This window comes from Stenella coeruleoalba (assembly GCF_951394435.1).
Source record: "Stenella coeruleoalba genome assembly, chromosome: 17".
Lineage (NCBI taxonomy): Eukaryota > Metazoa > Chordata > Mammalia > Artiodactyla > Delphinidae > Stenella > Stenella coeruleoalba.
The window spans coordinates 65,954,846-65,968,971 of NC_137163.1; the positions used below are offsets into that span (position 1 = coordinate 65,954,846).

Genomic DNA, 14,126 nt, shown 5'->3' on the forward strand with positions numbered 1-14,126 from the left:
GGTAGGCAAGCTCACCAGTGCAGAATCCACAAATAATGAGGTCGACTGTATACTGCCAGGACCCGTAACCAGCCTGGTACCACTTACTGACAGCGCCCCTCCCGTCCTCTCCTGGCCTCCCTACGCGCCTGCCTCCTTTCAGCCTTTTCTGAAGTGCTTCAAAGCCACCTTTTGGCCCAGTGACTTGGTTTCCCTTTAGACTTGAATGTCCCTTAATGAGACTCTAAACTGCCGTCCTCAGGGTTTTTGTACAGAGTCCTCTTACAGACAGGACTGGGGTTACCGTGGGCTCCCCTCGTTACCTGTGTCCTCTCACAGTGAGTCTCAAGTTTCTTGATACTGACATCAAACTTAACGCATGTCATCGCAATGTTTGAGAATCATCATCTACAGAATTCAGAAGCTCACATTCTCAGCCACCACTTGGTCAGCTCTAAACTGTTCTCTTCTGTTTGCCAAATAATTTCACACGAGACAGTACCCTTTGTTATCCTATTTCTAACATACGGGTTGTTTTTCGATCTGTCTCCACCCCCAATGTCTTCCTCCGCGTTTTGCCCCCCGTTCCAGGCACCTATTAACGCACAGATGCTGGCCCAGAGACAGAGGGAAATCCTGAACCAGCATCTTCGACAGAGACAAATGCATCAGCAGCAGCAAGTTCAGCAGCGAGCTCTGATGATGAGAGGACAGGGGCTGAACATGACGCCCAGCGTGGTGGCTCCTAGTGGTGTGCCGGCAACTATGAGCAGCCCCCGGGTCCCCCAGGCAAATGCACAGCAGTTTCCCTTCCCTCCGAGCTACGGTACGGGACTTACGCCGCCGCCGCCTTTCACCAGTCCTTTCTCCCCCGTGTCCCCCAGTCCCGGGTCACAGCTCCTCTCTCGCAGCTCTTTGCATGGCTCCCAGAGGAACCTGGCTAACCGGGGGATGCTAGGAAACCTGGGAGGACCACTGGGGCCCGTCAGGAGTCCCCAGGTCCAGCATGGTACCTTCCAGTCTCTCAGCTCAGGTGTCACCTTTGCTCTGAGTGCAGGTCTTTCTTTAAGAATGACCGGAGTAGGTGTGCGTGCGTAGAGTGCCTCTGCCAATCATGCGTGTGAGTGCGTGTGAATGTCTGCACCTAAGTCGGTGTCTGTAAACACAGGTGCCTGTACATATGCTTATACTTGAAAATCTCTGAGTCTAAAAACGATAGAAAGGAAATGTTGAAAGATAGAAAATGTTGAAAGACATATATCATTGTAAGTATTTTACAGACTTTCTACAGCTTTTTTTTTCTTTTTTTTTTTTTTCTACAGCTTTTGAAAAATAAAGGCTCTCAATATTATACCAGATCTTTAACGAATTGATCATTCTTAAGGGGTGCTGCACAGAAACCACAGCAGACGACCTCTTAATTTTCTTCGTATTGATTTGTTGTTTAATGTCAGTCTTAAGAGACAAGCGTGCAATGTCATAAACATTAATATTTGTATGCATGTCATATTCGATTAATAGTTGAATTATTGATAAAAGTAAGGGCTTACATCAAGGTTAATATTCAAAATGACTTTCCCCATCTTCCGCCAGAGTTCTCTAGAAACAGCTACCAAGTCTTTGTGGTGCTTAGCCTCATGTCTCCTATTTCTTTAAAGAAACAGAAAGATAATGTGCAGCTTTTTCCTGTGTGATCTTAAGCTTTTCTTCTATAGCTCATTAAAGCATTAATTAAATATGCATGTTTAACACATCTTCTAGGCAAAAATGGGCTTACCTCAATGTCATCCCTGCAATTTTCTAAGGAGCCGCTCCTTTGTTTCCCAACTCTTCCTCTCTTTCCTTTTTGATCATTTAGGAAAGACTGCTAAAAGTTCTTTCTCTCCTTTTAGTGTAAACACCATTTGCCTCTGCACTGAGCAAGAAGCTTACATGGAATTTGTTTTTCTTATTCTTGCTAATCTTGTATAGCGCAAGAATATACAAGATTCTGAGCCCTTCATAAATACACAACAAGCTAATCATGAATGCAGTTACTTTCTAAAATTTTTTTATTTTTTGGCCATGTCGCACAGCTTGTGAGATCCCAGTTCCGCAACCAGGGATCGAACCCAGGCCCTCAGCAGTGAAAGTGCGGAGTCCCAACCACTGGACCACCATGGAATTCTCACAGTCACTTATTTTTAAAAACGCATCTATCTCATCATAGAATAACTTGGGTTAATTTAATAAAAAATTACTCAAGTGTGTTGGCTTTTTATATATAGCTAAACCTTAATCCAACTTAATCCAGTTGTAGTGATATATAAACATTGAAAGACTGTTTCCGGTCAAAGAGAAATATACACATTTGACTCATCCTTGATTTGCAAGGGATATGGGGAAAGAATAGTATCTCTCTCTACCTCTAGTCGTGATGGTTAATATCGTTCCTAGGCACGCCTCTAATTACTATAAAGAACCAAGGTATGGAGAGATTTTCTTCATGCATTTTATTCCATCTTGGAATCTTTTTTAAATGTATATAATTTACCAGCACGTGATCAGGTATTTGATAGTAATTTTCTTTGTGTATTTGATTTGAATGTTCTCTTCTGTCCCCCGTCTCAACGATAAAACTAACAGTCTCCTTTGGATTTCTGTTCTGTTTTTTAAGGAATAAGTCAGCAGCCTGATCCAGGCTTTGCTGGGGCCACCGCACCCCAAAGCCCTCTGATGTCGCCCCGGCTGGCGCACACACAGAGCCCCATGCTGCAGCAGTCCCAGGCGAACCCAGCCTACCAGGCCTCCTCAGACATGAACGGGTGGGCGCAGGGGAGCATGGGCGCAAACAGGTATGCCACGTGTCTCTGTCTTTTTGATAGAAATGATCACCAGGGAATCTTTCCATAGCCCACCTGTCTCTCTTCTGGATTTTTCTTCTTTGCTCAAGCAAGCAATACCAAGTAAACTGCTAAGTAAGCCAGTCTACTTTTCCTAGGGCAGAAGTTACCAGAATTTAGCAAACCTTAGCTTAATGTTTTTTCCTTGGGAGTAAAAGGAGCTCCCCTGAGAAGGTAGCACCGCCACCAATGGATGATAGAAACCGCTGTGGGAGGCAGTGGCCTAGAAGCCACCCTCTGTCAGTACAGGTAATAAAAGCAAACAGAAGCCTTGTCTGGTACAGACATGACAGTGCGACGTGTCCTTCCAGACCTTCACGGGAATGTGGGGAAAACGACAGAGCGCGGTGGCCCCCGCAGCTTCGCCAAGGGCTTCCTCCCCCGCTGTTTCTGACCTCACCACCTCCTGGTGTCCCACCTGGATTCTCTCAGCCTAGATTTATTCATTCTGAAGGAAATGCCTGAGAAACTAGTGCTCAAAACTGCCTGCCTGTTTGCCCGAGGGCTCTGACATTTTCATCTTTCACTGTGTTTCTAGCATGTTTTCGCAGCAGTCCCCTCCACACTTTGGACAGCAAGCAAACACCAGCATGTACAATAACAATATGAACATCAATGTATCCATGGCGACCAACACAGGTGGGATGAGCAACATGAACCAGATGACTGGACAGATCAGCATGACCTCAGTGACCTCCGTGCCTACGTCAGGGCTGTCCTCCATGGGTCCCGAGCAGGTAAGCACCCCAAGGAGAAGCCCCCCGCGGGCTTCTGATTGTAACTTCTTGTCTATTTTTGCATTAAATGTGTCTTTCCATGTGCTTAACGTATGCCATCAATTCACACATTTATTTTGAAGAGTGTTTTTTTCACCTTACCACCACTTGTGTTGGTGTGATTAACAGAAATACTTGATAATGACGAAATAAACATGAAAGGATCCCTGACTGCTCAAAGATCTTTTAAAATATTTCTTCCTTGTCTTCTGAATTTTTCTCTTATTTGAGGGATTTGGCGATATATAAAATGAATCTCGAAAAATGGAGTGGTGAAAGGTATTTTTTTTAATAGTTTTATTTTTGGATTTTTAAGAACTGATTTTTTTCTAAACATAAAACCAGATGAAAAGCAAAGGCCAGACTACCTGCCATCCAGTTAGCTTTAAATGATAGTTCACGTGCGCAAGGAGACTGACACAGGGTATCCAAAAACTACTCTCTGTCATCTCTGGGATGTGGATACCATGACTTTTTTTTTTTTTTTTTTGGTCTGTATATTTTTTTTAATAATTCTGTTTTGTGTTGAATAATACTGAAATGATTCTGCCATCCCTAAGTACATGCCAGCTTCACTTGGTGGCAAAGAGACTCAAAGCACTTGATGCGTAGGTAGCCAGCCTGGGATTCAGAAATCTATGATGGGTAAAGATATTGGTTAATAATTTTTAAACTGTATTAAAGACCTTATTTTTAAAGGGCACAAAATGCTGGGCACTCTGCCACCTCACTAGTTCAGGCAAAGTGTTAATGGGGCAAGGACCCTGAATCTTATTTCAAATTTGGAGAAACTGAGGCATGGAAAGTCTAAACAAATCAACCAAGTGTCATTGACAGCAGCATAAAGTTCCATTAGCCCGTGACTGTGAGAATGGGGAAAGGTCTGCTGAGTCCTGCTGTTGGTAAAGGACAATCTGTGTGAAAACTTACTAAATTTTACCAGGCCTCAGTGTATTATTCTGTAAAAAGAAGATTAATAAAAATGCAAAGTAATGCATGAGAAAATAAAAGCACTTTGCAACATAAGAAGGCTTTATGCGTGGGTGAAATAATAATTTGCACTTCTCTGGTTGAATTGATTGTACTTCTCTGGTGGCCAAATGCTTATTTGTATAAATTAAACATAAAGAAAAATAGACTTTCATCTTTTCAATGGAGAAAATGTAGTGTAGATGCTGAACTTTCTACCAGAGTGGACCGCCAGCAGCTCCTGCCTTGCTTTCAGGGGAAGTGTAATTTGCAAAAGAAATGTACAGATGCCAAGAATAGTTCACTTAGAAAAGATTCACAAGATCCTGCCTCCTTTGGGGTATTCACACCTGCTCTTGCTAATCAATAACTTGCCTAAAGTAACAGACATCAGGAATCATTGATCTCATTTGCACTCAAAAAAGTGAACACATTAAGGCATAACAATGTTTCTGATATTACCATCTCTGTTGAATTTCTCTACAGTATACCAAAAAAAAATTTAATTGTGAAGGCAGCGAATGTATTATAAGGATTTATTTTCACATTCCTTCACACTCCCCCCAGAACGTATGCATGGAAGAATAGATAAGGGAAGTGGCCGTTTTTATGTAGTCCTTTCTCCCCATAATTCTACTCCTAGAACCAAAGAAGCAGGTTAATGGGTGGTTATTTCCCATACGCTTCTGGATGTCTCACTGAATAAAGCCCCTGTGCTGTCCTGCCGCCCTCAGGTTAACGATCCTGCTCTCAGAGGAGGCAGCCTTTTCCCAAGCCAGCTGCCTGGAATGGATATGATTAAGCAGGAGGGAGACGCACCACGGGTAAGAGACAGCAGAGAAGCAAGCCATGAATGCGGTAGTAGAGTGAATGTGACGTTCTGTAGACTAAAATGGGCATAGATGTGTCCGCCTGCAGATTGAAGAGAGTTGTGTAATACTTGTGATATTTTTTAAATGTCTTCTAATTTTATCGGACATACAGTGGTTTTTGTGTGAATAATTTTTTCTCTAAGCTCATTTCAGCTGAGCTGATAGTGGTGTGTGAATTAAAAACACTAATTCTGCCCTGGAGTGAAACTATTATAGCCAAGCAGAAAATCAAGTAGCAAGGAATTAGTCGTGTGAGGGCAAGCTGATCAGTTTTGCTTTTTCTGAATCATGCTGCCTGCCTTTTCAGAAGGATGGAGAGGAACTAACTTATAGTTGCTCTCTCTCCCTTAATTAAGTCTAAGTTTACTCTAAGTGTTTTTCTATATTTCATTTTAGTTAGGCCACCATTTGCTTATTACCTTAAACACTTGTCCGAAGAAGAGTGATATGACCGTGTTCAGCCAGATCTTGAAACAGTAGAACAATCAGTGCTTAGACGCCACCTGAGTTGGGAGCCTGGCGGCAGGTGTGCCAGAGGGACCAGGAGGGCCCTGAGCGACCTGGCACAGGTGAACCGGGCCCTCTGAAGGTGGGGCAGTTACAGTCCTGAGCAGCAGGTAATTCTCTTCTAAAGCGGAAGTCCTCTCTCAGTGGAGAAAAAGGTAGGGATGATGTGGAATTTTCTACACAACAGTGGATCGTGGATCATTTTGTTAGTAGTATTAGCGTTCAAGTTCAAAAACCAATAGCATAAATTTGATCCAGATTTTAACGACGCAGTGTGGCTTGTCTCGTTTGAAGAACCACGGTCACGGTCATGGTGTGGCGCTGAGGCTTTGGGGGGCAGGGTGGGGGGAGTCCCTTGGATGTTTTGCGTACGAACCCAGATGTGCACGTCATCTGAACGGTTAACGTACGGATGTAGTCGGTCTAACAGAAGATGGAGTATATTGCATTACTGACCAAGGGTCTAGACTCTAAATGCGCCATCGATGGAGGCTGGAAGGCCGCGGGGCCTGCCCTCCGCTGCGGCCCTGCACACAGGGGCGGCCTGTGCGCAGAAGCAGGGCCTTCAAACCCGGACGGCACCTCCCAGAGGAACGATGGCATCGGCGCCCACTAGGCTCCCACAGGGGACAGCCCGTTCTAACCCAGAAGTGCCGGGAGCTTAGCCTCTGAGCGTGTGGTGTCTCTCTGGGGGGAAGAAGTGCGTGTAGGCGGCCAGGCTCGCATTTCGCTCCACGGATCCCGCGCGCGAGGAGACCGGGCCTCCCTCCCCCCACTGCCGGGTAACCTAGCGCAGCCGGGGGCGGGATGAGGCCCTGGGAAGCACTTCCCCGGGCAGAGCCGGCAGCCCAGCCTTGCGCTGCTGTCTTCCGAGAGCCCCAGAAAGTGAGCGGCCTTAGTATTAGGTCCTTTCTTCTGCCACCACGTTACCTCCAGGAAGGAAAGACTGCCTTCTGTAAAGCGGAGCACGTGGGTGGCCCACGGTCCGGTGCAGAAACCACCCACCTGTATTGAGCGTTTAGCGCAGGCCTGATTCTCTGCTTAGAGCTTTATCTGGAGCAGCTCACTGAAACCACAGCCCAGCGCATGGCAGATCCACTGTTCGGAGAGTTTACTGACTCGCCCGAGGTCCTGCAGCACAGAAGGTGAACCCCGGCGGGCCGATCCCTGGCTGCTGTCGGCCCTGCACCATACCACCCACCTCTCCCAAGGCAGCCCAGGGCTCTTGTGAGACTTCTTCAAGGGTTCATGCAGGTAGCGCTGGAAATGCAGGCCAAAAAGGAACATACTACTTCATTCTTTGGGGCCATTCCTTTCTCTCTCTATAGGTCCTAAAGGGAAGGAAAAGATACTTAAACATACTCTGGGACAGGCAGTAAAGACTCAGCTGCATACTTAGTAGAGTCCCCCCTCGGGCAGGGGGATGGGCCTCATCTCAGCATGGAGGAAGCCCCCTGAGTGAGGGGAGGGAACGCACCTTTTGGCCTCTGATGCACCACGGACCGTGCGGGCCCGTGGTAGATATTTAGGCCTCCCCCGCATGTTTAGACAAGGAGACTGAATCTCTGAAGACTGGGCACTTTACCCCAGGTCACACAGCTAGCAGTGGTGGAATATATCGGAGACCAAGAGGGGGACCACCCCGAGCAGCAGCACAGAAGGGGCCCAGCCCTGCCAGGTGGGCTCGACTGGCGCAGCACAGGGTGGAGAGATGCAGGCAGGCGGCCAGCGGAACCAGATGTTCACACACGTCGGGGTGCCGGTGGGGGGGCTGAAGAAACCTGAATTGGAAAGATGAGCACTAAGGTCACAAAAGGCAACTTTAGGTAAACATAGGGTGTTCTCTCCATCCAAGTGCCTTTCGGATCCGTGGTGAGGAGTCTCTCTGTCACCGTCTAGCCCGGGCCATTTACACGCCTCTCACTTCCTGCTTTTTTCCAGTCCCCCTCTTGAATCTGGCTTCTCCATCTATTGGTTATGCTGAATGTTAAAGCCAGAGAACAGTCCGTCACAGACACGCTGGTGGTTTCCTTTAGACTCTAAAGTTTAGAGAATAATACGTGCAGTGTATCCCTCCTAATTCACGAACAATACCTGGAAATCACTCTGCATTTGTCGCCGTGCTCCCGGTGTGCGCACAGGGAGGCTTCCGTCGTGTTCGTCCTGCCTCTGTAACATACCCTGCTGCTGCTGTGAAGCGAAGAGCTGTTCTCAGAACTTTTATTGGTGATCAGGTTCTATTTGAACTAGAAACCACTGTGATCCATTATACATTGAATCGTGTTCCATTTATCCTGGAATGGAGATTAAAATTGGATCTTGCTTTAAGCAGAGCTAGAATATACAACCACGGATTTACCAAAACCTAGAGAAGGGCAGTTATTTTATCTAACCAAAAGATTCTTCCTTTTATAAGGACTTAATCGTACTGTTACTACACATGTATTTCAGTATATTAAAGTTTACTGCTCAGCCACGTGACACGTATAAAGAAAGTACAGTTGTAATTCTATTATCTAGTGTTTTGGAAATTGAACACTAACTCAAATCAGCTTTGAGTTGATGATAATGACGATGACGGTGATGATGACAAAAACCCCAGTTGATTTAGCCTGCAGAAGCTGGGGAGAAGCCTGTGGTTCTCCGTGGGAGTGTGGCAGTAAGGGAGAGTCAAGAGGGGACGTTTTTAGGAAGTGGGTTTGTACTGGATGGTGTGAGGAGAGATGAAGAAAACAGTGACCCCTTCTGGATTGGACGCTGTCAAAGAGCAGGCAGTCCAGCAGCTGGGTATCTCACAGGTACCTCAGTGATCTCTGTTGTGGAGGCAGGTGTCACTGGTAAGAGAGCAGCAGTCACTGAGAAGGAGGGATGGGAAATCCGTTGCAGCCTGTGCCTTCGGAGTCGCGTGCAGGATCTGCCGGCTGTGGGAACCACTCTGTGTTCAGTTAGGATCAATGCCATCTGCTCATCTGCATCAAAATCAAGTGTAAAAAATAAAATTAATTAATTAATTTTTAAAAAAATCAAGCGTAACTCATCCGGATGCAGCCCTTGTGATTGGTATTATTTAAACCGGCCACGTGGTCTGATGTCTTTGTGATGGGCCTCATGATGATCTTACAGAAATTCCACGCCATGACACCACCCCCTCTCTGTTTTCCTACAGAAATACTGCTGACGCTGAAGGTAGCTGGTTGCTTCTTTCTTCAGCTGACTGGGCTCACTTGCTCAAGATGCTTACCAGTCTGGAGAGCTGCGTCTATTTGTTTTGACCCAACCGACCTGCCATCCAGTCCCGCCAGAGCAAGATGGGCAGACGGGCCTGGGCCCCGCTCCCCCGGTGGAGTCCCCTCGGCTGCTGCAGGAGGAGCTGCCTCTTGTGTTGATAGACGGTCTGCAGCTCGCGTCCGGACAACTGTCAGTCTGTTCACTGCATTCACCTTAGTGCAACTTAGATCTCTCCTGCAAAGTAAATGTTGACAGGCAGACTTCATACCCGTGTCAGATTGAATGTATCTAAATGTATGTATTTAAGGAAAACACCCATGCTCTTGTTCTGTTCCTGTCTGGTTCCAGACACTGGTTTCTTGCTTTGTTTTCCCTGGCTAACCAGTCCAGCCCAAAAGAGTAAGATTTCTTCTGGGGGGAAGAAAAGAATTTAAAAATATATATATATCAAACAACAGATGTTTTAAGCTAAGCCTTCATTTGGGATAAAAGCAGGGGAGACACCATGGACCGCGCCCTATGTACAGAGAGACACCCAAGAAGTGAAGACCAAGAAATCGTAGTTGTATCTTTGTAGAAAGCTCTCAAGACCATGTTGGAAAGCGTTTCCAGTTACTGAACAGATGAAAAGGAGCCTGTGGGAGGGCTGTTAACAGTAACAAGTACTTTTTCCTCTTTTTTTTTTTTTTTCTGATTCAAACCAAACTAGTTCACCCAAATCATGACTCAAGAAGAAATAGTTTTCATTTCCAGATTCGCTTAGATCAATCAGACAGCCTGAATCAGCACCTCCTCTTGAATCTGGCCCCGCCTCTTCCCTTCCCCTCTGCCTTCCCCTGTTCTCCCCACTCTCATGTCTTAAGCAACAGAAACCAGGTAAGCCCTATATTGTTTCCTTACGTGTTTTGCCAGCCACTTACCAATTGCTAACTCTTAAATTTCAGAAAAAGGCATTTACTGGCAAGGAGAGGAGCAAAGTTAGGACTTGATGCCCATCAGACTTTGGACACCTGCTTTGAAAGCATATTCATTCTCTTCCCCAGCAACACTGGTCCACCAAACAGGAGAAAATAATAGTGTGCTTAAAATTGACAGCAGACATCACGACAGATTTCACCTCCACCATGTGTTTTTTATTTTGTTTTTTAGCAGTGCTGACTAAGCCGAAGTTTTGTAAGGTACATAAAATCCAATTTATATGTAAACAAGCAATAATTTAAGTTGAGAACTTAAGTGTTTTAATTGTATAATTTTTGTGAGGTATACATATTGTGGAATTGACTCCAAAATGAGGTACTTCAGTATTAAAATTAAATATCTTCATAGCAATGTCTCCTAAAGGTGTTTTGTAAAGGCTGTCACGGCCTCGATTAGACCTAATTTGTAGACTTAAGACTTTTTATTTTCTAAACCTTGTGATTCTGCTCACAAGTCACTTATCTAATCTATGTGATATGCAGCCGCTATAGAAACCGATTCTTGATTTTTGTATGTTTATATTCTTTCGTAATGAACCTTAGGAAGACTGCGCGTTACTAAGCAGGCCACTTTTCTGGCTGTTTCTCTTGCCCACTCTGGTGGGGGACAATCTTCTCTTAATTGGCATCAGTTCCAGACAACTGTAATACCAAGAAACTGGTGACCTTTTTTGAGCAATTTCTCCCCAACCCCTAACACACACACTTTCTTACCTAAATTTCAGAATGATGTCTTTTTGATGTCTAAAAAGCAAAGCATTTTATATCTCATTAGCCAGGCTTTTTAGGAACAGAGAGGTTTTTCCTTGAAATTTGAGTCCTTATTTGTGGCAGGGTGAAAAATATACAGACTACCCCTATTTATACGGATGTCTCTCTCTATATGTACAGATTGTGGGAGTATAGAAAGAGATATAGCCCAAGGATGAATGGTAAGCAGTCTGAAAGTGTGGCCCCATACTAAAGAACCTTTCGGAAAATTTGCATTTCGCTACTTTTTTCCACTTGAGGGGGTCTCACTACAGGGAGGTGGCCGAGGGACAGCACTTCTTGGGGCCACCAGTTCACACGTCCCTCTTGAAAGGCTCTGCTTTTCTCAACCGAACCATTGGGTCGCCCAACTGTGACAGAAAAACACGGGCAGATGTTGGCCCTGAACTCCGTGTCCTCACCGGCACCACAAGGCTTATGTCATACACGGTGTAACGTGACCAGTTCCAAGTCGATCTTTAGAAACGCGTGAATTAGAATGACTTTAACTTCACACAGCACAGAAGAGAAATGGAGTTTAAGCTGGATTTGTTTGTTTTGAGTTTTAAGTCCCTTTTCACTAGAACACTGTCCAAAAATACCGGTGTACCTTTTCTTGTTTATTCCTCCGCCCACTGTGTTCTACTGTCGGTCCCCATTCAGACAAATCTGCAAACCTGTGATACTGGTAATTTGGAATAATTCATGATCGTTACCGTTTTGAAGGAAAAGAGATGATCAGTTCTCCTACGGCTCAGATCAGGTCGTGGATTTACACCTAATTAAGAGAAGAAAAGTCAGTGAAGGAATCCTCTGATCACATTGATCATGATAGAAGCAAAAGCCAAATCAATCCCTCCATGATCAGTATTTCTCATGCTGTATACAATAAACTTGTTAGACTGAGTACTTGGTTTTCGTTTAATAGAACAAATAATCAGTGTTTTACTTATATTACTAAATGTGAAAAACACATAATGTGAAAAGTATACATACATACATAAACTTGGTTGTGAAACTCATCTACGTGTTCATGTGATGTGGTAAGTTGAAAAAGTGAAGTGAGCTGTTTTCCTGCAATGAATTCGTTGAACTCGAAGATGAAAATGCCCCCTCCCACGTGTATCTCTTACGGCCTGTAACAATTGAAAGCAATGTTTTTGCAGTTTATATAATGCAGTTTTTAATGTGTTTAAAAACGGAGTTCCTATGGGCTTAACACCTGAAATGGGTGGCACAGATCCCCTTGCAGAACCCAAAGATACACAATCAATTTTGAAATGCAACTTAAGCCATTAATTGTTGGTGTGAATTTAAAATTTTCTAGTATTTGTATGGTAGTATGCTGCCTAAGAGCAAAGCATTCTCTGCACAAAAGAAAATTACTGTAGTGGCTTCGATTTTAATTAGAATTTTCTCCCTGGTGTTTCTTTATAGACTAAAACGAAATCTTTTAAGTTTCTTACTACAGGTAAAAGCTATGTGCAAGAACCTCAAAATGCTAAAATCTAGCATAATGCCTTAGATCTGTTTTTAAGTCTTGTATATTCCTACATAGCTGTCCGATGTATTATATTTGTATAGTGAACTGTGTACAATTTTTTGAATAAGTGCATCATCACTTAACCTTTATGTTGTCGAATGGTGATGATGATACATTTCTTCAAACATTTAACTGTCTTTTTTTTTTCTTATGCCATTTGTGGGTTTTATTTGTACAGTTCCTCATGAAGTTGCATCTGAGATGTGTGTATATGAAAAGATTATACAAGGGTAAAATTAAGCAATATATTAACTATGGTTCTTCAGGAGAAAGCTTACAGTGTTTCAGGTTGTGATTTATTTTCAAAATGGAGTTGACTCCAAACATCACTTTGTTCACCTGCATTGATGTTTGTATTTCTAGTGTGAGCAGTTTATGCAAAAGGTAGATATATTCAGAGAAATTTTAAATACATTTATGCAAGTTAATATTGCTTTGCTGATGCTATTTGCTTATTTGATGTTAAATAATGCTATTGTAAATAAAGAATTCTGTTGTTATTGCATCATTTAATAAATTTTAATGCCTTCGGGTTTTACATGGCTTTGGAGATTTTCATGTGTTTATATTGTACCTTCATTCATAATTGCAGTTAAATATAAAATTACCTGACGTGCAATTTAATAATTTCCAACGTTTATACAGTAGTTGACACTGTTCCCAGCCTGTTAACATTTATCCTCTCAATGACCCATTTTCTAGATTTTCAGTTTGAAGCCAAGAGGGGTTTGTCCTGCTTAAGGTTATCTGACAGCTCCATGGCAAATACAGGCCAAATCTAAGTGAGTCCTAAATTATGCTACCACTGCTCATCCCCACTTCTCCAAAAACATGCATGAGAATAATGTGGACTTCTGACTGGCTTAACAAGGTTATACTTTTTGCATTAGAATAATCATGATGGTTCTAATAGATTCTTAATAGTTGATAAGCAATGCAAGTATAATACTTAAAACCCAGGTAATAAACTACATGAAATATTATAGTAAATACAATACTATACAATTTTTAAAGTATACCAGGAACAAAATGAGTGATTAGGAAAACCTATGCTACTAACTATATTAGCAAAGTTAAAAAAACATTAACTTAATAGATGCTGTTTGATAAATTTGCATAGGATAAGTTTCAGCCCACATTCATGAGAAAACCTGAAGGAAAAGTAAAACCTCTAGGCAAAGTAAGTGTCCCAAAGTTATTTGAAGTTATTGGATACAATCCCGCTGTGATACATCTTACTTCATGGTGAGATATTAAAAGAATTAAAATCAGAACAAACTAAGGAGGCCCACTACCCATTCTAAGAATTTAGGCATCACTAGTGGAACAGAAGGGGTAAAACATTTTCAGCCAATTTGACCATCTATAGGGAAAGCCCAGATGAATCTACCAACCAGCTCTTGTAATGAGTAAAAAAGCTCAGTCAGATGGCTGGAACATACAAAAATCAGTAACTTCCATTCACACTAATAACCAATTTTTTTCAATCCCCATTTACAATAACCAATAATGATTATAAAATAGGATTACACCTAACATGAAGTGTGAAAGACGTTTGTGAAGAAACTGCAAAGTTTTACGAAAAGATACAAAAGACCTGGAAAAGGGGAGGCATGCCATGAACCTAGAAAAGGAAAGCCCAG

General features: G+C 43.3%; 1 protein-coding gene and 1 long non-coding RNA gene across 14 annotated transcripts in view; one reads left to right on the plus strand and one right to left on the minus strand.

Moving 5' to 3' along the window:
* NCOA2 (nuclear receptor coactivator 2) overlaps nt 1–9,291 on the plus strand; it is a 358,377-nt gene extending 349,086 nt beyond the window's left edge. For 10 of the 13 annotated variants that reach the window (XM_079902510.1, XM_079902511.1, XM_079902512.1 and 7 more), the window contains 4 exons: nt 571–805; nt 2,636–2,813; nt 3,400–3,598; nt 5,341–6,605. In XM_079902510.1, the coding sequence (XP_079758636.1) occupies nt 571–805; nt 2,636–2,813; nt 3,400–3,598; nt 5,341–5,508 (780 nt within the window). In that variant the 3' untranslated portion in view covers nt 5,509–6,605. Of the gene's footprint in view, nt 1–570; nt 806–2,635; nt 2,814–3,399; nt 3,599–5,340; nt 6,607–9,151 lie in introns of those variants that run through there. The other 3 variants (XM_079902507.1, XM_079902509.1, XM_079902506.1) reach the window with 2 other exon arrangements.
* LOC307176428 lies at nt 6,697–9,176 on the minus strand. Its single transcript, XR_013824751.1, has 3 exons — nt 8,788–9,176; nt 7,463–8,279; nt 6,697–7,316 (listed from the first exon to the last, which is right to left on the minus strand). It is a non-coding gene; the product is annotated as an uncharacterized lncRNA (long non-coding RNA).
* Nucleotides 9,292–14,126: the final 4,835 nt, after the last annotated feature.